The 18,170-nt window shown below is 34.4% G+C and overlaps 1 protein-coding gene across 1 annotated transcript; it reads left to right on the top strand.

Annotated features, from left to right (window-relative positions):
* Positions 1–1,959: 1,959 nt before the first annotated feature.
* Positions 1,960–17,175, top strand: urod (uroporphyrinogen decarboxylase). Its single transcript, XM_056476460.1, has 10 exons — positions 1,960–2,110; positions 5,390–5,502; positions 6,663–6,742; positions 8,662–8,724; positions 8,810–9,007; positions 10,162–10,323; positions 10,431–10,568; positions 12,084–12,184; positions 14,197–14,263; positions 16,223–17,175. Exons 1-10 carry the CDS (start codon positions 2,085–2,087, stop codon positions 16,382–16,384), a joined length of 1,110 nt encoding a protein of 369 aa, XP_056332435.1. The 5' UTR covers positions 1,960–2,084; the 3' UTR covers positions 16,385–17,175.
* The last annotated feature ends 995 nt before the right edge of the window (positions 17,176–18,170 follow it).

Below are 18,170 nucleotides of genomic sequence, written 5' to 3'. Positions count from 1 at the left end.
CATGCTCCCTATATTGTTTACCATGGTACTTTGAATATTCAGTCTGGAAACACATGTAAGGATGACTTCAAAACAACATTAGCACTATTTATTTGACTGTCAACAATGTTGTATATCATTGGCTGCTAATATGATTTCACAATTTATTCATTCATTTATTCATTTTCCTTCGGCATAGTCCCTTTATTTCATCAGGGGTCGCCACAGCAAAATGAACCGCCAACTTATCCAGCAAATGTTTACCCAGTGGATGCCCTTCCAGCGGCAATACACCTATACCTCATGTCTTTGGACGGTGGGGGAAACCGGAGCACCCGGAGGAAGCCCATAAGAACACAGGGAGAACATACAAACTCCACATAGAAATGCCAACTGACTCAGCTTGGACTTGAACCAGCGACCTTGTTACTGTGAGGTGACAGTGCTAACCACTGAATGTTGCTAATTCCACTATTTAGAATTTGCATATAATACTTTTCTAAAATGAAATTAATAAGGAGAAAGTCTGAATGTGTAAATATAAAGCCAACTTTACCTCAAAATAAATTACTGGGCTTTATTTGACTGTGGGATAAAGTTAATTTGCATGAGACAGTGCACTACATTTACATGTGTACATACAGTGCAAAACAGGACTCAAATAAAGTGCTACCAATACAAACACTTAAAATTAACCATGATTTTCATTCATTCGTTCATTGTTTTTGGCTTAGTCCCTTTATTAATCTGAGGTCGCCGCAGCGGATTAAACCGCCAACTTATCCAGCATATGTTTTACGCAGCGGATGCCCTTCCAGCTGCAACCCATCTCTGGGAAACATCCATACACACTCATACACTACGGGCAATCTAGCTTACCCAATTCACCTGTACCACATGTCTTTAGACTGTGAGGGAAACCGGAGCACCTGGAGAAAACCCACGCAAACACAGGGAGAACATGCAAACTCCACACAGAAACGCCAACTGACCAAGCCGAGGCTCGAACCAGTGACCTTTTTGCTGTGAGGTGACAGCACTACCTACTGCGTCACCCAACCATGATTTTACTACTGATAAATCCAATAAAACCTGGTTATTCTCCTATCATGCGAACCACAAATTGCTAAACACCAAAGTTTTGCAATACAAATTGCAGTTTAACCATATTAAACACGTGGTTATACAAATGATAATCAATATGCCATAAAAACGTTCACTATAAAACCATTGTTCATTTTTACTAGGGATGTTGCCTTCCAAAAAGAAATTAGACCTGACTGGAGAATTTTTATTCGCCCAAAATGGTCAATTCATTTTCGTTCACCTTAGTCCCTTTATTCATCAGGGGTCGCCACAGCGGAATGAACCACCTACTTATTCAGAATGTTTTACACACCGGATGCCCTTCCAGCTGCAACCCAGTAGTGGGAAACATCCATACACACCATTCACACATTCACACACATGCACTCTGGCCAATTTAGTTCAATTTATCTATAGCGCATGTCTTTGGACTGTGGGGAAAACCAAAGCACCAGGAGGAAACCCCCACGAACATGCAAACTCCTCACAGAAATGCCAACTGACCCAGCCAGGACTCGAACCAGCGACCTTCTCGCTGTGAGCTAACATTGCTAACCACTGAGCCACTGTGTCGCCCTAGGGTCAATTCAATCAGAAAAGAAGAAAAAAAGCTGGCATTTGCTTTTTTGTCCGGCTCTCGTGGAGATGATATGCTATTGGTTGACTCTTTTTGTTTTACTTTCTGACATTTATTAACCACCACGAGCACAGTTCTTCTAGCTAAAGTCTTCTTTTAACGTTCCTTTGAAGTTCACTTTTAAACGTATGAAGGTCCTGAGCAGGCGAGTCAATTAAAAGAGATTTATTTTATTCTGTTTCATTTATTTGTTTGTTAGTATGTTGGTGTACTGTTCCTTTAAGTCGCTTTCTCTCCTAGTTCGGTCATGTGATCATTTCAAGATGGCCGCGCCCTTCAGTTTGGAGGCGTGACGTTATACTGTTACAACACAGAGTCAGACCGAATAAAACAGCTTGACAAGTTTGCTGAATCCCATTCAAGCTCTCCAGTGAAGCCGGTCATGATGGATAAGGACAGTTTCATTCTGTAAGTTATTGACGAACGAACGAACGAACGAATGAATGAATGTTGACTGGTGTGTTGGCTGATTTATATATATTTATATATATATATATATATATATATATATATATATATATATATATATATATATATATATATATATATATATAAAAGGCCATATAAACGTGTTGTTTTATTGTTATAAAACAACACGTTATTAAAGTTACAGACTCTCTAATATGGATCACTTTCGTGACGTAATACAAACATGTTCGTTTATGCAGGCAATATCTCTGCTGTTAGAGAAGTTATTCAAGCATGTTATTTAAGTACGTCCCTAACTGAAACCCCTGTCGTTTGTTTTGAAAGCATTTGTGTACATTTCCGTTCAACGTAATTGTACAAGTTCTCTGAACTCTGAAATCTCTATTCAGTTCAATAATTGCTTTATTGTCATGTAAAATGTTACAAATGTATTACCAAAGTATTTATAAAGTTTACATTAATAGAACATACATGGATAATAAAGGAATCATAGAGGGGGATTAAATGCATTATTTTCAAACTAGTTTATTTCAGTATTGGCCAATTTAAAATGACAATTAATAGAGAGTATCATTATCATACAATTAATAATTACTGAATTGTTTTTAGGAACTCAAACTCTATTGTCATTATGTGATAATTAGTGTAATTCTCTTTTATAGTACTTATGTACGCTTCAATATACGTCACAAACATTCCCATTCAAAAGTTGTTGGGAATAAGTTATTCAGTAATATTTAATAAACTATAATTGAAATATTAGCATAAAAGTGTTTGTAATGCTAAATAAATAAAGTTACCTCCTGATAGAACAGTACTATAATTTACATACATTTTCAGCAGTGTATTTAGTAAGAGATTGTAGAAATGTCATGTTATTGTCTTAAAAAAGGCACAAATAAGATAAAGTAAAAATAACTGAAATTAGATCCTTAGTTGAGTCAAAACAAAAAGAATAGTTTATTTCAGTGTTTCATGTCACAGTGTTTATATATGAATAGATTTTTTTCAGTCTCAATTCACATAGCATATATTAGGGTTGCACAATATTTAGTTTCAGCATCGATATCGTAATGTGTGCGTCTACAAAAGTCACATCTCAAGATATGCAATGTTGAGTTGGGATTATAGTTGACCCAAATCCACAAGTCAAAACATTGGAGATTTGTGGAGGAAATGCAGAATTTAACAGTAAAAGTTAAAGGATTTCATGTGTTTTTAAGGCCTATGTGAGCCTTTTTAAGAGTTAAAAGTATTTTAAGAGCATAAAGAAGTTAATAAAGATACATTTTATAGAATTAGTTATATGATAAAAACTTTGCAATATACCGGAATACTGTTAGGCTGTCCTCAGATAACCATAAAGTGCTTTAATATTTGCTCCATTGTTTTATTTATGACTGTACTTTGTTTATTATATGTATATAATACATTTTTAATCATCCCAATCAATCCAAAGTAATGACTTTCCAAAAAGAGCTATTTAAGTCATCTGGTGATATTGTATTTCACAATATATATCGTAGAGGATAAAATATCGCTAGGTCAAATTATTCCAATATCGTGCAGCCCTAGCATACCTCATGATTACATTTTTATCGCAGTTGAAAATGGTTGTACTTTTTGTGGAATATATATATTTTTAGAATAAATGTAAACTTTAGCTCGCCTAATAAACCCTTGCAGAAGAAATGTTTTAATCTTTAATGCATATGGTTTTGTATGACTTAAACTTTAAAAAAGGGTGGGTTTTATGACACTCTCTGCAAAAATGCTTATCAACCATAGAAGAATAAGCAAACCGTTATTCCCTTATCTCCTTCACTCACTCACTGCTTAAAACATCTGTGAAACCTGATCATGCTAAAAGGAGGGAGGGGCTTCACTATTTCAATTGTCCTTTTATTTAGACCGATACACATGCAGAGAATTAATGAAAAGCAGTGGCGATTCGAGAAATGTTCAACTTTGGTAAAATAGGGCGGACCTCAGAATTATTCTCAAACAAAAGATCATTTTATAAGACAATTGTCAAACATTAACTTCTATAAGTGTCATTATCAACTTGTGTTTGTGAGAGTAGGTGCAAAAAAAAAAAATGAAAATATTGGCTTATATTAAAATAAAATTGGGATTTATTAGCATCATACAGTATATAGTATGAAAATCAGCAGAACAAGTGGAATACTAGTGGCATAATTTAGATCATTCAAAGTAGAGAACAAACAATTGCAACTATGTGCAAACAGTTTACACATGCAGCTTTTAGGCCAAGTGATATGTAGCTTCAAACAAGTAAATCTTGAACACATTGCAAACCAATTACTTAGAATAAAGTCTTTTTTATTCTATAAAAGCTCTGTTGCATGTCCGTTCAGTCTTGTTTGCTAACCATGGCACCATTAGATAACCAGAGCTAAAATAATGAATAAAATGTAATTAGATCTTGAATGGTAGATTATTGAACTCATATGTGAGTCTGTACCACAAAATAAGTTGTGGGAATAACCAAAAATACATTGTTTGAGTCAAAATTATTCATTTTTATTTCATGCCAAAAATCATTGTAATATAAAGTAAAGATTATCTTCTATGATATTTTTAATGAAAAAAAATTGACAAAAAATCTTCAACTTTTTAATTAGTATTGTGTATTGCTATAAGAACTTAATCAGAACATCTTTAAAAGCGATTTTCGTAGTATTTTGATTTGTCTATATTTATTTATATTTATATATTTGTTTATATTTTTCTCAGCCAAATATTGTTAATAATCTAATAAACCACACATTCATGGAAAGCTTCTTTATTTGGCTTTCTGATGATATCGAAATCTCCATTTTATAAAATTCACCCTTTATGACTTTTATCTTTTTTTATGGTCACATATATTGTCATATCGCCCTGCCCTAAAACTACTGTCAAGTTGCTTTTAGGTTATTGTTCACATCTGCATCTCATGTATGGTGTGTAGAGACTGTGGGGAAAGGCTAATCAGGAATGGTTTTACAGCAGGACCGCTTGAATTGGTCAGTCACTCAGATTGACAGCTTACACGTACCTTTCAAAATAATATAGAAATGCATGTGTGTTCTTTCACAGATTGTCTTCATGTGCATGTAGTAATTTTTAATATCTATAGAAGAGCTGTCAATTCGTGTGGGTCAGTGCCACCCTGACCCTTATCTAACCTCACTTCGCCACTGGTGAAAAGTATTGTTCTGATAAATAATGAAATATTGCAATATTTTCTCTCAGCCCCAAAGACTTTCCAGAGTTGAGGAATGACACATTCCTGAGGGCGGCGCGAGGAGAAGAGATCGAGCACATTCCAGTGTGGTGTATGAGACAGGCTGGACGCTACCTGCCAGGTGTGTAACAATAACTTTGGCTGCATAATACTATAAGAACCAAAACAACAACAACAACAACGCTGAGATATTTAGTTTTTTAGCGATATACAGTATCATATCAAATATCAATACTAAATGATATCAAGTCAAAATTATCAGCCCTCTTGTGATATTTTAATTCTTTTTCCAAGTATTTCCAAGTGAGTTTTTTTAAATACATTTTTAAACATAAATAGTTAAAATCGGATCTCTAATAACTAACTTTTCCATGACAGTACATCATATTTTAATAGTTATTTTGCAGGTTAGTTTAATTAGGCAAGTCATTGGAGAACACTGGTGTGTTCTGTAGCCAATCTGAAAAAAAAAATACAATTCTGTCGAAATCTAAATCTTAGCAGTTTTTATTGATTTATTTTTATTCCAGCAAAACTAAAAGAAATAAGACTTTATCCAGATTAAAAATATAATCATAATCCAAATACTGAGAAACTTTCCTTGCTCTGTTAAACATCACTTGGGAAATAAACAAAGAGTACATTTTCATAGGAGGGCTAATCATTTTGTCTTCAACTGTATATTGCAATTCTATGAATCCAATTTCACTAGATGACTTGTATAGCTCCATTTGTAAAGAATTAATTATTTTGTAAGGTTTTCTATGGGATTACCTCTGCCTAAAATATAATAAATAAATTACAAGCATAGATGAATGTGATGTAGCAAAGATGCGAATGAAACGAGTATAACAGCGTTCAGGTACAGAAATTGAATAATCAATTATAAAGGAACAATATATAGTTATCGTGTAAATAATGATATACTATTAATCAAGGTAAATCTACAATGATATCATTTCTTGTGTGCGAATAGTTTAAAACAATCACAAGCCTTAAAAACGCATTCAAATGATAAACTATTATGGTTCATATTTGCTATTACTTTTTATAATGACTCCACAAGTCAGGTGTTCTCAATTGTACTGCCTGCTCAACTACAATCCCAACTCAGCATTGTACATCCTGTGACTATTTTGGATGCACACATTTTACAATGTCGATGCTGAAACGTTATACTGTGCAGTTGATGAACGCTGCTAGTTCTACATGTGATTGTTTATTATGAAGTAATTCTGTTCATCCTTTCATCTCTGACTGGCTTGATTATCTATTCAACAGAGTTCAGGGAGTCACGAGCGGGGAAAGATTTCTTTGAGACGTGTCGTTCCCCTGAAGCTTGCTGTGAGCTTACGTTACAGGTCAGCAACAATGAGCATATGGGGGTTGATGTAACATTGTGTTTTTACTATCACGGATGACAAAAATTAACACTTGGTATTTTCATCATTTAAAATGCAGAAAAGGGTTAAACATTTCTGTCTTGCATGCACATCTTGCTATAAAAACTGCTGCGTTATTACATTTAAAAAAAGAAATCAAATATTGGAGCAAACCTCAAACAGAGTTTTAAGACATTTTAAAGCTAGATTTGATCAAATGATTTTTACCAGAAATAACTCTTAAAGCTCTAATTGCTTAAAGGTGAAGACCCCACTCACTGTTTGTTCTGCACAATTCCTCTTACAGTAAAACATATTCTACTGGAGTGTCCTGCTTTTTATGAAATGAACACTCATAAGCACAATTTTAGCACAGTGTCACCAGGAAAGATATAAGAATTTTTGTAATGTATTAACACTAAATATCTTATTTAACTCATGTAATCATTTGTTTGTTGTTTTTAATCGTATATTTAATAATGACATTTTCTTGCCATGAAAAATAGCCTTTGCTGCTGACATGGCATTAAATAAACATTCATCATCGTATTTTTGAAGCTAAGTTCTATGGAATCTGGTTCTATGGTGTGTGTGACTGTCTCAAACATAGTTCAATAAAATATCACTGTTATAAATTAAAAATAAATTCTTTAATAAATACATCAGGCCTAATTTTACAAGTGGTTGTTTTGGTAAGAGGCAATCTTTTTTGTAATCCATATATTTCTAAAAACATTGGCCTTTGATACATGTTGTAACTAAAAACCAAGTCCTCTGGTGACACTATTTACTTTTGAAACAGCAGTGACATAGAAAACATGTATAATTAGAAGCTCAATTAAGATCCTGATTCTATTAATAAGAGGTTTTTGTTCTTAATTTTTGTTGGCACATCACGGGACATTTTTATGGTGCAGTTCAGTAAAAAGTTTCTCAAAAATCTGACTTCAAATTACATGAATATAACAAAAAAAATTCACAAAAACTGTGTTTTACTGCCTATTTGTCACCTACCCGTATTCACTCTTCTTTTTTGCTTCATTAACAAGAACCAGCATGTACAATTTAATTTTACAACAAAATCACTTCATATTTAGTAACAATGATTAAACAAGAGAAAATCAAGATAAAAAAGGGAGGGTACATAATTAACTATTTAAATACAAATATATTATAGATTTTCACATTTTGTTATCAACAAAAGTTATTAAATGCACTTGAAGTACAGAAAACATACATGTATATAATATTATATACAATACAAAATAAATAAATAAATAAATAAATTTACTAATGCTTTGCTTCTTAGACTTTACACACCTGAAACTTGTCTATAGCACTTGTTCACTGCTGCTCTTATAGTTGTGTAAATTGCTTCCTTGTCCTCATTTGTAAGTCGCTTTGGATAAAAGCGTCTGCTAAATGACTAAATGTAAATGTAAATATTAATTTATCGTTTTACGTGATGTTTTACAAAATAATGTCGAGAGGAACATGTGATATGGATGATCTTATCTGTAATCAGCAATTATCCAATCAAATTGATTCAAGCCAGTAAAAAGACAGATTTCACCCTTCTACATTATCTTCATTTTAGAAGAATCCCCCTTCCACCAAATCTCCTCCTTTACCAGGGGGAGCTCTTGAGACCTACCTGATCTTGTACCCGCTTATGTTTGTTGACCAAGCAGGAGCCTTGGGCTCAATTATCTCTGCGCTCAGGGTTCTCTCCCGGGACAGCATGCCAAACCTGCTAATATCTAAGTGTGAACTCTTGAATTGCTGTTCTATTTTTAGACTTAATTATCACATGAATATACGTTTTAATACCCATATTCATTCTTTCCTCCTCTTTAAAAAAATACTGAGTTTTAACACACTCAATTTTCTGTTTTCAGCCCCTCAGGCGATTCCCATTTGATGCTGCCATCATCTTCTCCGACATCCTGGTGGTCCCTCAGGTCATTATTGAAACGTATTGACTTGATAATGACTATTAGAGTGTGTGTGTGTGTGGCTATTCATATATGAATTGTGTATGTCCAGGCCATGGGAATGGAGGTTCAGATGTGTCCAGGAAAGGGCCCCACGTTCCCAGAACCACTGAAGGAGCCCGAGGATCTGCAGAGGCTGAAGACTCAAGTGGACGTCTATTCTGAACTTGACTACGTTTTCAAAGCCATCACACTGACACGACACAAAATAGAGGGGAAAGTTCCTCTCATTGGCTTCACTGGAGCTCCGGTAAGAAAACTCAAGCTATGGTCTACACACAAGTAAAGATACTGCTTAAGATAAATAAAGATAATTATTTTTAACTAATCAAATTACTACTTTGGGGCGGCTCAGTGGTTAGCACTGTCACCTCACTGCAAGAAAGTCGCTGGTTCGAGTCCCAGCTGGGTCAGTTGGCATGTCTCTGTGGAGTTTACATGTTCTCCCCGTGTTTGTGTGGGTTTCGACCGGGTGCTCCAGTTTCCCCCACAGTCCAAAGACATGCGCTATAGGTCAATTGGGTAAATAAGTCTGTATGAGTGTGTGTGAATAAGAGTACGGATGTTTCCCAATACAGGGTCGCGGCTGGAAGGGCATCCGCTGTGTAAAACATATGCTGGAATAGTTGGCGGTTCATTCTGCTGTGGCGACCCCTGATAAATAAGGGACTAAGTCAAAGGAAAATGAACGAATGAATAAATTAAGCGAACGTTTGAAAGGGGGGAAAATAAACTTTCAGTTCAGCATTTTCTTATTTCCCCAACACTTGTGTAACTTATTTAATTATTTACCTGCTCACACTATTAATTATTCATGCAGGAATTGGTCCATTTTTATATACATTTATTTATTTATTTGTTGTTTTATTTATGCTGGAATTTCTGGATTTATTTCCTCATTTATTTATATATTTGCGTGATCTCCATAAAGATCATGTTTCATGAAGATATTTTGTACATTTCCTATTGTAAATATACCATAACTCCATTTTATTAGTAATGCGCATTGCTAAGTGATATTCCTCATTTTTAGACATTTTTATGACCCGAGATTGGCGATTTTCCAGTCAAATATTGTCCTATCCTAACAACTACATCAATAGAAATCTCATTTTGTCTTATGACTGGATTTGTGGTCCAGGGTCACATTTTTGAATTATCATGTGACACTGAAGACTGCATGTGGTCAAAAATCCATCTTCGCATCAGCAGTCAGTTTCCTTAAACAACCAGGAATGTATCAAGAAAGCAGTTCTTGTAAACTGTAAGAACATTTTGCAATCATACTCTTTTATTTTTGGTCATATAGGTGCACCTTTGGCAAGTATTAAAAGTTGCTACTGCGCACAAAGTTTCAATCATGACTGAACCGTGACCTTTTTCATCCATTCATATGCTTGACAGTGGACTCTAATGTCCTACATGATTGAAGGAGGAGGCTCCGCAACACACTCAAAGGCTAAACGCTGGCTCTACAGGTACCCAGAGGCCAGCCATAAACTCCTGAGCCAGTTAACAGATGTCATCGTGGAGTATCTGCTTGGCCAGGTGAAAGCTGGAGCTCAGGTACGACAGAAGAATTTGCAGCACAATATAGATGCCTGGTAAAAATGTTTACGAGAAAGGTATATATTTGAAACTATCTCTATTTTCCCTCAATGTCTTTTGTTTAGGCTCTGCAGGTTTTCGAGTCTCATACTGGATGTTTGGGCCCAGTGGAGTTTAAAGCGTTTTCTCTGCCGTATCTGAGAGACATTGCTCGACGAGTTAAAGACAAGATCAAAGAATCTGGTTTAGACAATGTGCCCATGGTAAGTAAGTAGAGTTAATATGCTGAGCTGGTGGGCTTTCTTGCATTAGTTTAGCTTTAATACACATTAAGTTTTGTTAATGAGAGAGTAGCAGGTGCATTTATCTAAAGTGCTTTTATATGTGGAATAAAATCTCCCTTTTACATTTACATTTATTCATTTAGCTGATGCTTTTATCCAAAGTGACTTACAAGTGAGGATACAAAAAGCACTTTAAATAATCAGACAGCAGCAATATTTAATGTCTGACAGCATTCACTTTGTAATGGGATTTTGTATTTTATTTTAGAATATAGTTCAGTAATTCAGACAAACAAGAGTTCCTTTTTCCAAAATAGCAGCACTGGAGAGCTATTGCAAATTGATTTTTATTTCTTTATTTTTATTTTATTATTTTTTTAACAATTTATAATTTATTATTATTATTATTTAATTATTTTTTTATTTTATACTTTTAGTCAGTTCAAATCAATTTAAAAACAGTGTTATGGTAGATCACGTATTCAAATGTGAAACTAATAATACTGTACTATATATAAGACATGAAAGACAAAAAAAAATTAAACAGTAAAATAAAGATCACCGTGATTAGATCAGTAGACAGATTGCATAAATCAGTCACATACATGCATAAATAAATAGATAACAATACACAGCTTTGACATGATTGATTATATTCCCAAGTGATCTAATATAGGTTTCCTGGTTATTTTTTGTATGTTAGCATATATTAGTTCCTTTAGCCACTCATCTAATATTGGAATTAGATTTTGCAAGGAGATAGACAAGGTAGATAGTCTGTTCAAACCTTACAGAGAAAAAGTTACTATCGAATGACTTCTATTTTAGAAACCATTGTTCTTTTTTTGTTTCACCGATTAAAATATTCCCAGAAAAAGCTGAAGTAAAACATCTGTGTCTAAAGTCATCACTGCTTTGTTCCTAAATGACTCTGTTTTTGAATGAATCATCTGATTGAGAATTGAAACCCAAACGAGCGTCATTTGCCATATGTGCACAAACACACAAGGAATTACTTGTGGTTTTCGGGAGCTGTGGGTACATACAAACATAGGCATGAGACCCTTATATATTTAAGTGTGGCCATCTTTACAATGATGTTTTTAAAAGTAGTTTCTCACCAAAAGTAGGATTCATTTGATCAAGTGAAAACAAAATGTGCAATTTATTTTTAAAGATTGCCATGTTGTTTGTTAAAATGATATATTCTATATATGTAGGCCATATTTTCAAAACAGTATAAGAACGAATATTAAAATGATCCATTAATGCATTAAATTATGTTTGTTAATGATTCTGAGCATACGTATCCAGAAACTAGCAGAGTTAAGGCTCAGGACATTTAAATAATCCACACTTGTAATAACACTATTGGCCACTAGTTGTCAGTATCTGGTCGCGTTTTCTTGCTTGCATCTCATTTGAAGCCCAAAGAGATTCATTTCCTTCTCTGAGGCATTGACTCGTCGGTAACCTCTGTCTTTTCATTTGCAGATTGTTTTTGCCAAAGATGGTCATTATGGGCTTGAGGACCTCTCTGAGTCTGGTTATGAAGTTGTGGGTCTCGACTGGACCATAGACCCGCGTTCAGCACGGTCAGTAATAGAACTGTCAAACAGCTTTGAGTTTATTTCCTCATTTCAGTGTGATATCTATACAGCATCACTGCAAAGGTATGCAGACCCTTAAGCAAATCTGGCTGACTGCAGTTTTGTGTCTTGATAGTTTTATTTCACAGAACTGAAACTTGGTTCGTGATGGTGTGATTTTTGGCATCTTCTCTCAGACAAGCTTTCTCCGGATTGTTTTCATCAAGTTTATTATATGACACTTGTGCTCTGCACATTGCAAATAGTGACACGGAATGAGATCAGGGCTTTAACTAAACCATCATACGACGTTTCCTTGTTCTTTAGCCAGATTTTAGGATCTTTCCCTGATAAAAGTAAAGTTTTTATATGTATATATATATATTGGCTTTAACTATATGAATTTGTACCATCTGTTCTTTTAAATGAAAATAAGATGTCCAGCTCTGTTGATAAAAACCAGTCTTGCAGCATAATGCTGCCTCTATATCTGCCTTACTATTGAGTTTTAGGCAGTCTTATTAACATATTAGCTTTGTTTTTGCTCCTGATAAAACATCTGACCATCAAATCTTTCCAATACTGCAAATAAATGTTGTATTTTTGGCAAACTCCAAAAGAAATGCATCCTTTAAACAGGGTATCCGCAGAGTTTTAAAAAGCCTTAATGTCTTAAATTTCAAAATCTAAATTTGAGCCCTTAAAGTCTTAATTTCACTGAAATATGGTGTTGTAGTTCTTAAATCATATTAAACAGGTCTTAATTTTCCTATGTCCATGTAGGGCCAGCACCCATCCAATCACTATCATTCCATCTCAATAAAAGATTTAACAAAAGTTTATTAACTCACTCCATTTACCAATATTGTTTATTATCTATCTTACAAATGACAGTTGTTTTTAATGTTTTATCTGGGCCGCTAGAAAAAATCCTTGGCATTAAACCTTGTGTGAGTCTGAAATTTCATTCACAGTGGTCTTAAAACATCTTAAATTTCACTTGATGAAACCTGTAGAAACCCTGCTTAAAAGTGCTGCTTCATAGGTAGACATCTCTTGTGAGAGAGATGTGGCCTCATTACATTATTTTATTTCAGACCAATTACAAAAAGAAAAAAAAAAGGACTACAGTTCTAGAGCTAAAAATAGAAGTATTAAATGTCAGTGTATTACTTTAATACAGTAAAATTAAAGGCTTTTGTGAATCAATATACTCCATGAGGCAACGAGTGCTTGTTCATAAAGTATCAGTCAAAAGTTTAGACAAAATGTAATATTTTCAAATAATAGTACAAATACTGATTTTGATAAACATTATAGTTTCAAAAATTAAATTATAAGAATTGCATCAAATTTCTGAACAGTCTTAAATATATTTTGTGCAATATAATGATATGGGTCAACCATGGATAAAAACAAACATGTAGCTACGAACATAAATCGTATACAACAACTATTCGGTTCACTTCACTAATGTGTGCCGAAATTAAGCAAAAATGACTCTCTCTAATCGTCAAGAAGAGCCCACAGATACCTCTTCCATCACGTTTTCTGGCTGACTTGAGATCGCTTTGCTTCTATCTCTCTCTATGCTGATCCAGAGGCGCAGTTCTATCTTCTCGATTAGGCTCATTATCAGACACAGTCAAAAAATTCCATGTGTTACGTATTTGTGTTTTTCATCTTTAATGTTCAGGCCACTCTAACTGGTTTCTGTATTTACACGTGTTGTGGGAATTTGTGTGATTGCTTGTTAGTGTTTTTCTGTTTTCATGTGTTTTCTTAGCTTGCGATGCGTTTGAGCTCTCTCAGCCACCGTCAATTAGTTTTGCCTAACAAAATCCTTCGGTCTTGAATGTATTCACAATATATCATGGCTTATTGTATCTTACTCCTTGATTTAGCAACACTTAATAATTTATCAAACACTTTATTACAGTGTTGTGATGAGAAGTTATTTATCAATAGAGAAATTAATTAAATTAAATATTTTGTATGTTCTGTTTTGTGTTTCTCAGTGTGAGGACTGGAGGCAAGGTTAGTTTGCAAGGCAACATGGACCCCTGTGCGCTCTACGCCACAAAGGTGAGGACAAGAAATACAAATTATAACACAGCCTTTATCAAATGTAAGGTCCTTGTCAATCAGATATTGCTGCAGACTCTTAAATCAACATGGTGAAATATTTCCAGCTGAAATGAAATATTCAGTGAGGGATGGTTCTTTTTGTGCTCCTCCTCTCATCTTTCACTTACAGCAAACTAATAGTTAGAGAGGCGTGGCTAACCATATTTTGCCCAAGCTGTCAAACTGACATCATCACAAAAGGGACTGTCGTTTCAGAGTAAAAAGCACATGGTTAGATTTGCCTAAAATTGACCAAATTTGTTTGACGTGTGATGTAATTTTAACTTAATAAGAAAACAGAGTAGCTCCTCCCCTTAAAAAAAAAAAAACAGCCATTAGCGTTTTGTATATCACAGTTCTGCCAGTGGGAGGGGTTGAGCTCAAGCGCATGTAGTAATAGGCTGTTCCTCAGTTACAAGAACGCTGAGAACGGACTCATGTTCTCGTGAAGACTGTTCTTGCCACGTAACCTCGGAAGAACAAACTCAGGAGACCGCGAGAATGCAGAACGCGTCTTCTGAAAAATGAGATGCTGCGTTTTTCCTAACGGTCACATGACCTTCACGCATTTTTTTACGAAAAATTATTTAAACATTACAGCATTCATACAATGATTTATTGTTTTTCCCCTTTTCACAATATATACTGTGCATAAAAACCTTACAAATATACGTTGTACAATACAAATAAAACTAATTTTAATACGAATTTCAGCAAATAAACTCCCTTAATGTGTTTATGCCTTTTATAAAGATCTTCATGGTAATGTTTACTTTCACCACTCATTTAGACACCAACTCCCGAGAGAAGTAAGATATAACTTTAATATTAAACAGGTATAAAATGCTGTGCTTCCCACCTATTTTATTCAGCCGCAGTGACTTCTGGGACTTCTTAAGCGAATTTTGCTCAAGTCTGCATCGGTGCATCCTCGATATCGAGAGCACATCCGGGAACTTTCATGTGTCCTCTGTTACGGCCTCGAGTTTTGGAACTGAACTTTGGCAGTCGATGGTGACGTTGCGCAAGATCACTGAAGAACTCATATTGAGAAACAGCCATAGCCTCTGAAAATGGGGGGCAGAGTATGTCAGATAATTAAGAGCATTTGATTGGCTAGAAGATTTGATGAGAAACTGAAGTATGTGGTGAGATCAAAAAATTGTTGTTGGATTTAGATGGAAGTGACAGAATGCTCGCTTGGGATGTTTATATCTTCTTAATGCAAATTTTGTCACTGTTTTGGAGCGCACTAGCTTATAGACCATGGGTCACCAATCTCGGTCCAGGAGGGCTGGTGTCCCTGCAGGGTTTAGCTCTAACTTGCCTCAACACACCTGCCTGGGTGTTTGAAGTATACCTAGTAAGACCTTGACTAGCTTGTTCAGGTGTGTTTGATTGAGGTTGGAGCTAAAATCTGCAGGACACCAGCCCTCCAAAAGTGTGGTGACCCCTGTTATAGACTAACATACTGATACTAACATAAACAACTTTATTATGATTTGACAGGGACTTTAAGAATAACAGTGTGCACTAGCAAAATAAACATTTCTAAATTTGGATTTCATGTGAACCTCAAGTATTTAGGTCTATACCTTATTGTATTGTGCTTCAGATTTGAGTTCTGGTTAGTCCATTTGAAAGCAAAGAGGCCTTTCTGTTTTTACAAATTTAGGCCCTGCTGGAAATATGAGCCCTCAGAGCAGCTGTTTTCCACACAGAACCATCTCTGGCTTTCATTGCACATTCATTACAAGCATGGCTTTCATAGCATTGTCTGGGTGCCTCCGAACGGCTTGTTTTTTTCCACCATCATTTCAGAAGTTATAAGGATGTGACTGTTCAGCCCATTTAAAAAAAGACAAAAGTCATGTATGATGTCATCCTAAGCTCTTCTCTTTGTTGATGTGTTATCAGGAGAGCATCTCTGAGATCGTGAGGAGGATGTTGGAGGGCTTTGGCACCAAGGGCTACATCGCTAATCTGGGTCACGGCCTTTACCCAGATATGGATCCAGAAAATGTGGGCGCATTCGTGGAGGCTGTACATAACTACTCTCGCCAGCTCCTCAAACACTAATAAACCAGTGCTCTTCCATCAAAAGACCCAAGAAACAACAGTGCTGAGATATAGCACCAGAGAAATGCTATAGTACGAGTCCTACAAAACCTGTCAAGAAATGAGGAAGGAAATGTCAAGAAACCTTTTGAAAATTCTTGGGTTCTCTAGATTTACGATTTATAACTACGTGTTTGAGTAATTTGTTTCATTCAGTAAACTATTGGTTACTATACTTTAAAGAAAAGTAAACAAAATCACTATTTTTGATGGAGTAACACATTTTGAAGTATTTGCTATTCTGACCACTTGTCATTTTGGGGATAATTTTATTATTATTATTATTATTTGATGTAGGGCCACATATTTTGCTATTTCTGCTGAGAATTCTGTAAAAAATCTGCGGATTTATGCGGAATCATTTTAGGAGTATCATAACTGAAACCTTGACGTATTAAATTAAAGTTAAAAAGCTGTTGTTTTTTTATGTTTATAATGCATATACAATTAGATCCCACTTATTTGGTAAACAAAGCAAGTCTCTCATATAATATATCTACTAAAAGACAGAAAATATTACTTTACAAACTGAATTGTAAATGAGTCATAAGAACATTTTAATATTATATCACAAATAAAATTAGCGAAATAATTAAAAAAATTGGATAAATATAAATTAACACACATTTAGTAAATACAGAATGCAAGTAAATGCATAGATAAAAATCTGGAAATCTACAAATTCCTGCACTTGCAGATTCCGTGTGGGCCTAGACATAAGGAAGCAATGTTACCAGACCCGTATAGAGGAAAAAAAAAAAAAAACATACCTAGTAAATCCAGAGAAACTGATCATTTTCAATGTACCATAGCTGCATATCCAGTTGTATTTTACTTCGCAATCAAACAAAGACCCTAAAGCAGGGTTTCTATGACAAGCCGTTTTGACATTTAATCTGTAACCTGTACTAGTATCTGTTTTCATGTTACTAGTGCTTATTTTTTAGATACTAGTATCATTTCCATTAAGTGCTAGTACTTATTCATGAGATACTAGTACTTATGAAAAAGATACAACAACTTATTTAAAAGATACTAGCACACGTTTATTAAATACTAGTACTTATTTGAAATGTTACTGGTAAAAAAAATAATGTATTTTACTAGTAATATGTTTAATTAAACTCTACTTTTCCATTTGGACTAGTCATAGCATAAGATGAGTAAAAAAAAAAGCAGAGCTGACTAGTAAAATATGAATTGTTACTAGTAATGGTTATAAAAGAAACTAGTGTCTAATAAATAAATACTAGTACTAATGAAAAACTACTAGTGTCTATTTAAAAGTTACTAGTATCTAATGAATTGGTACCAGTATGGCTGGGCGATTTGGCCCAAAATAAAAAAATGCAATAAATTAATTAATTGAACATTTTATCTCGATTACGTTTTGATTAATCGCCCAGCCACTATCTATTTAATACATACTTGTATCTATTAAAAAGATACTAGTATCTACTAAATAAGTACCTAATGATTAACTACTAGTACATAAAAATATGTACTAGTCCTAGCTAGAATACATACTAGTCAAAACTGCATAGTTGATATCTCAATGACAGATCCCATAGAAATCAATGGAAAAAATGAATTTGTTACTAGTAACAACAGAATAGTACAAGTATCTATTAAATAAGAACTAGTAACTTTACAAAAGACACTAGACAAAGCACTAGTATGTAAAAAATAGGCACTAGTATCTAATGAATAAGGACTAGCACTTATTGGAATAGATACTAGTATCTAA

This window comes from Danio aesculapii, chromosome 2, assembly GCF_903798145.1.
Source record: "Danio aesculapii chromosome 2, fDanAes4.1, whole genome shotgun sequence".
In the NCBI taxonomy this organism is placed as follows: Eukaryota; Metazoa; Chordata; class Actinopteri; order Cypriniformes; family Danionidae; genus Danio; species Danio aesculapii.
The sequence above is the reverse complement of the archived record's forward strand: the minus strand, read 5'-3'. Positions and strand labels throughout refer to the sequence as shown.

What these genes read in the sequence shown, in the direction of transcription:
- urod (XM_056476460.1), top strand. Translation starts at nt 2,085, where the DNA reads ATGATGGATAAGGACAGTTTCATTCT. An exon ending in TTGGCTTCACTGGAGCTCCG is followed by an intron (nt 9,008 to 10,161) that starts GTAAGAAAACTC and finishes TATGCTTGACAG; the next exon opens with TGGACTCTAATGTCCTACAT. An exon ending in GTTTAGACAATGTGCCCATG is followed by an intron (nt 10,569 to 12,083) that starts GTAAGTAAGTAG and finishes TTTCATTTGCAG; the next exon opens with ATTGTTTTTGCCAAAGATGG.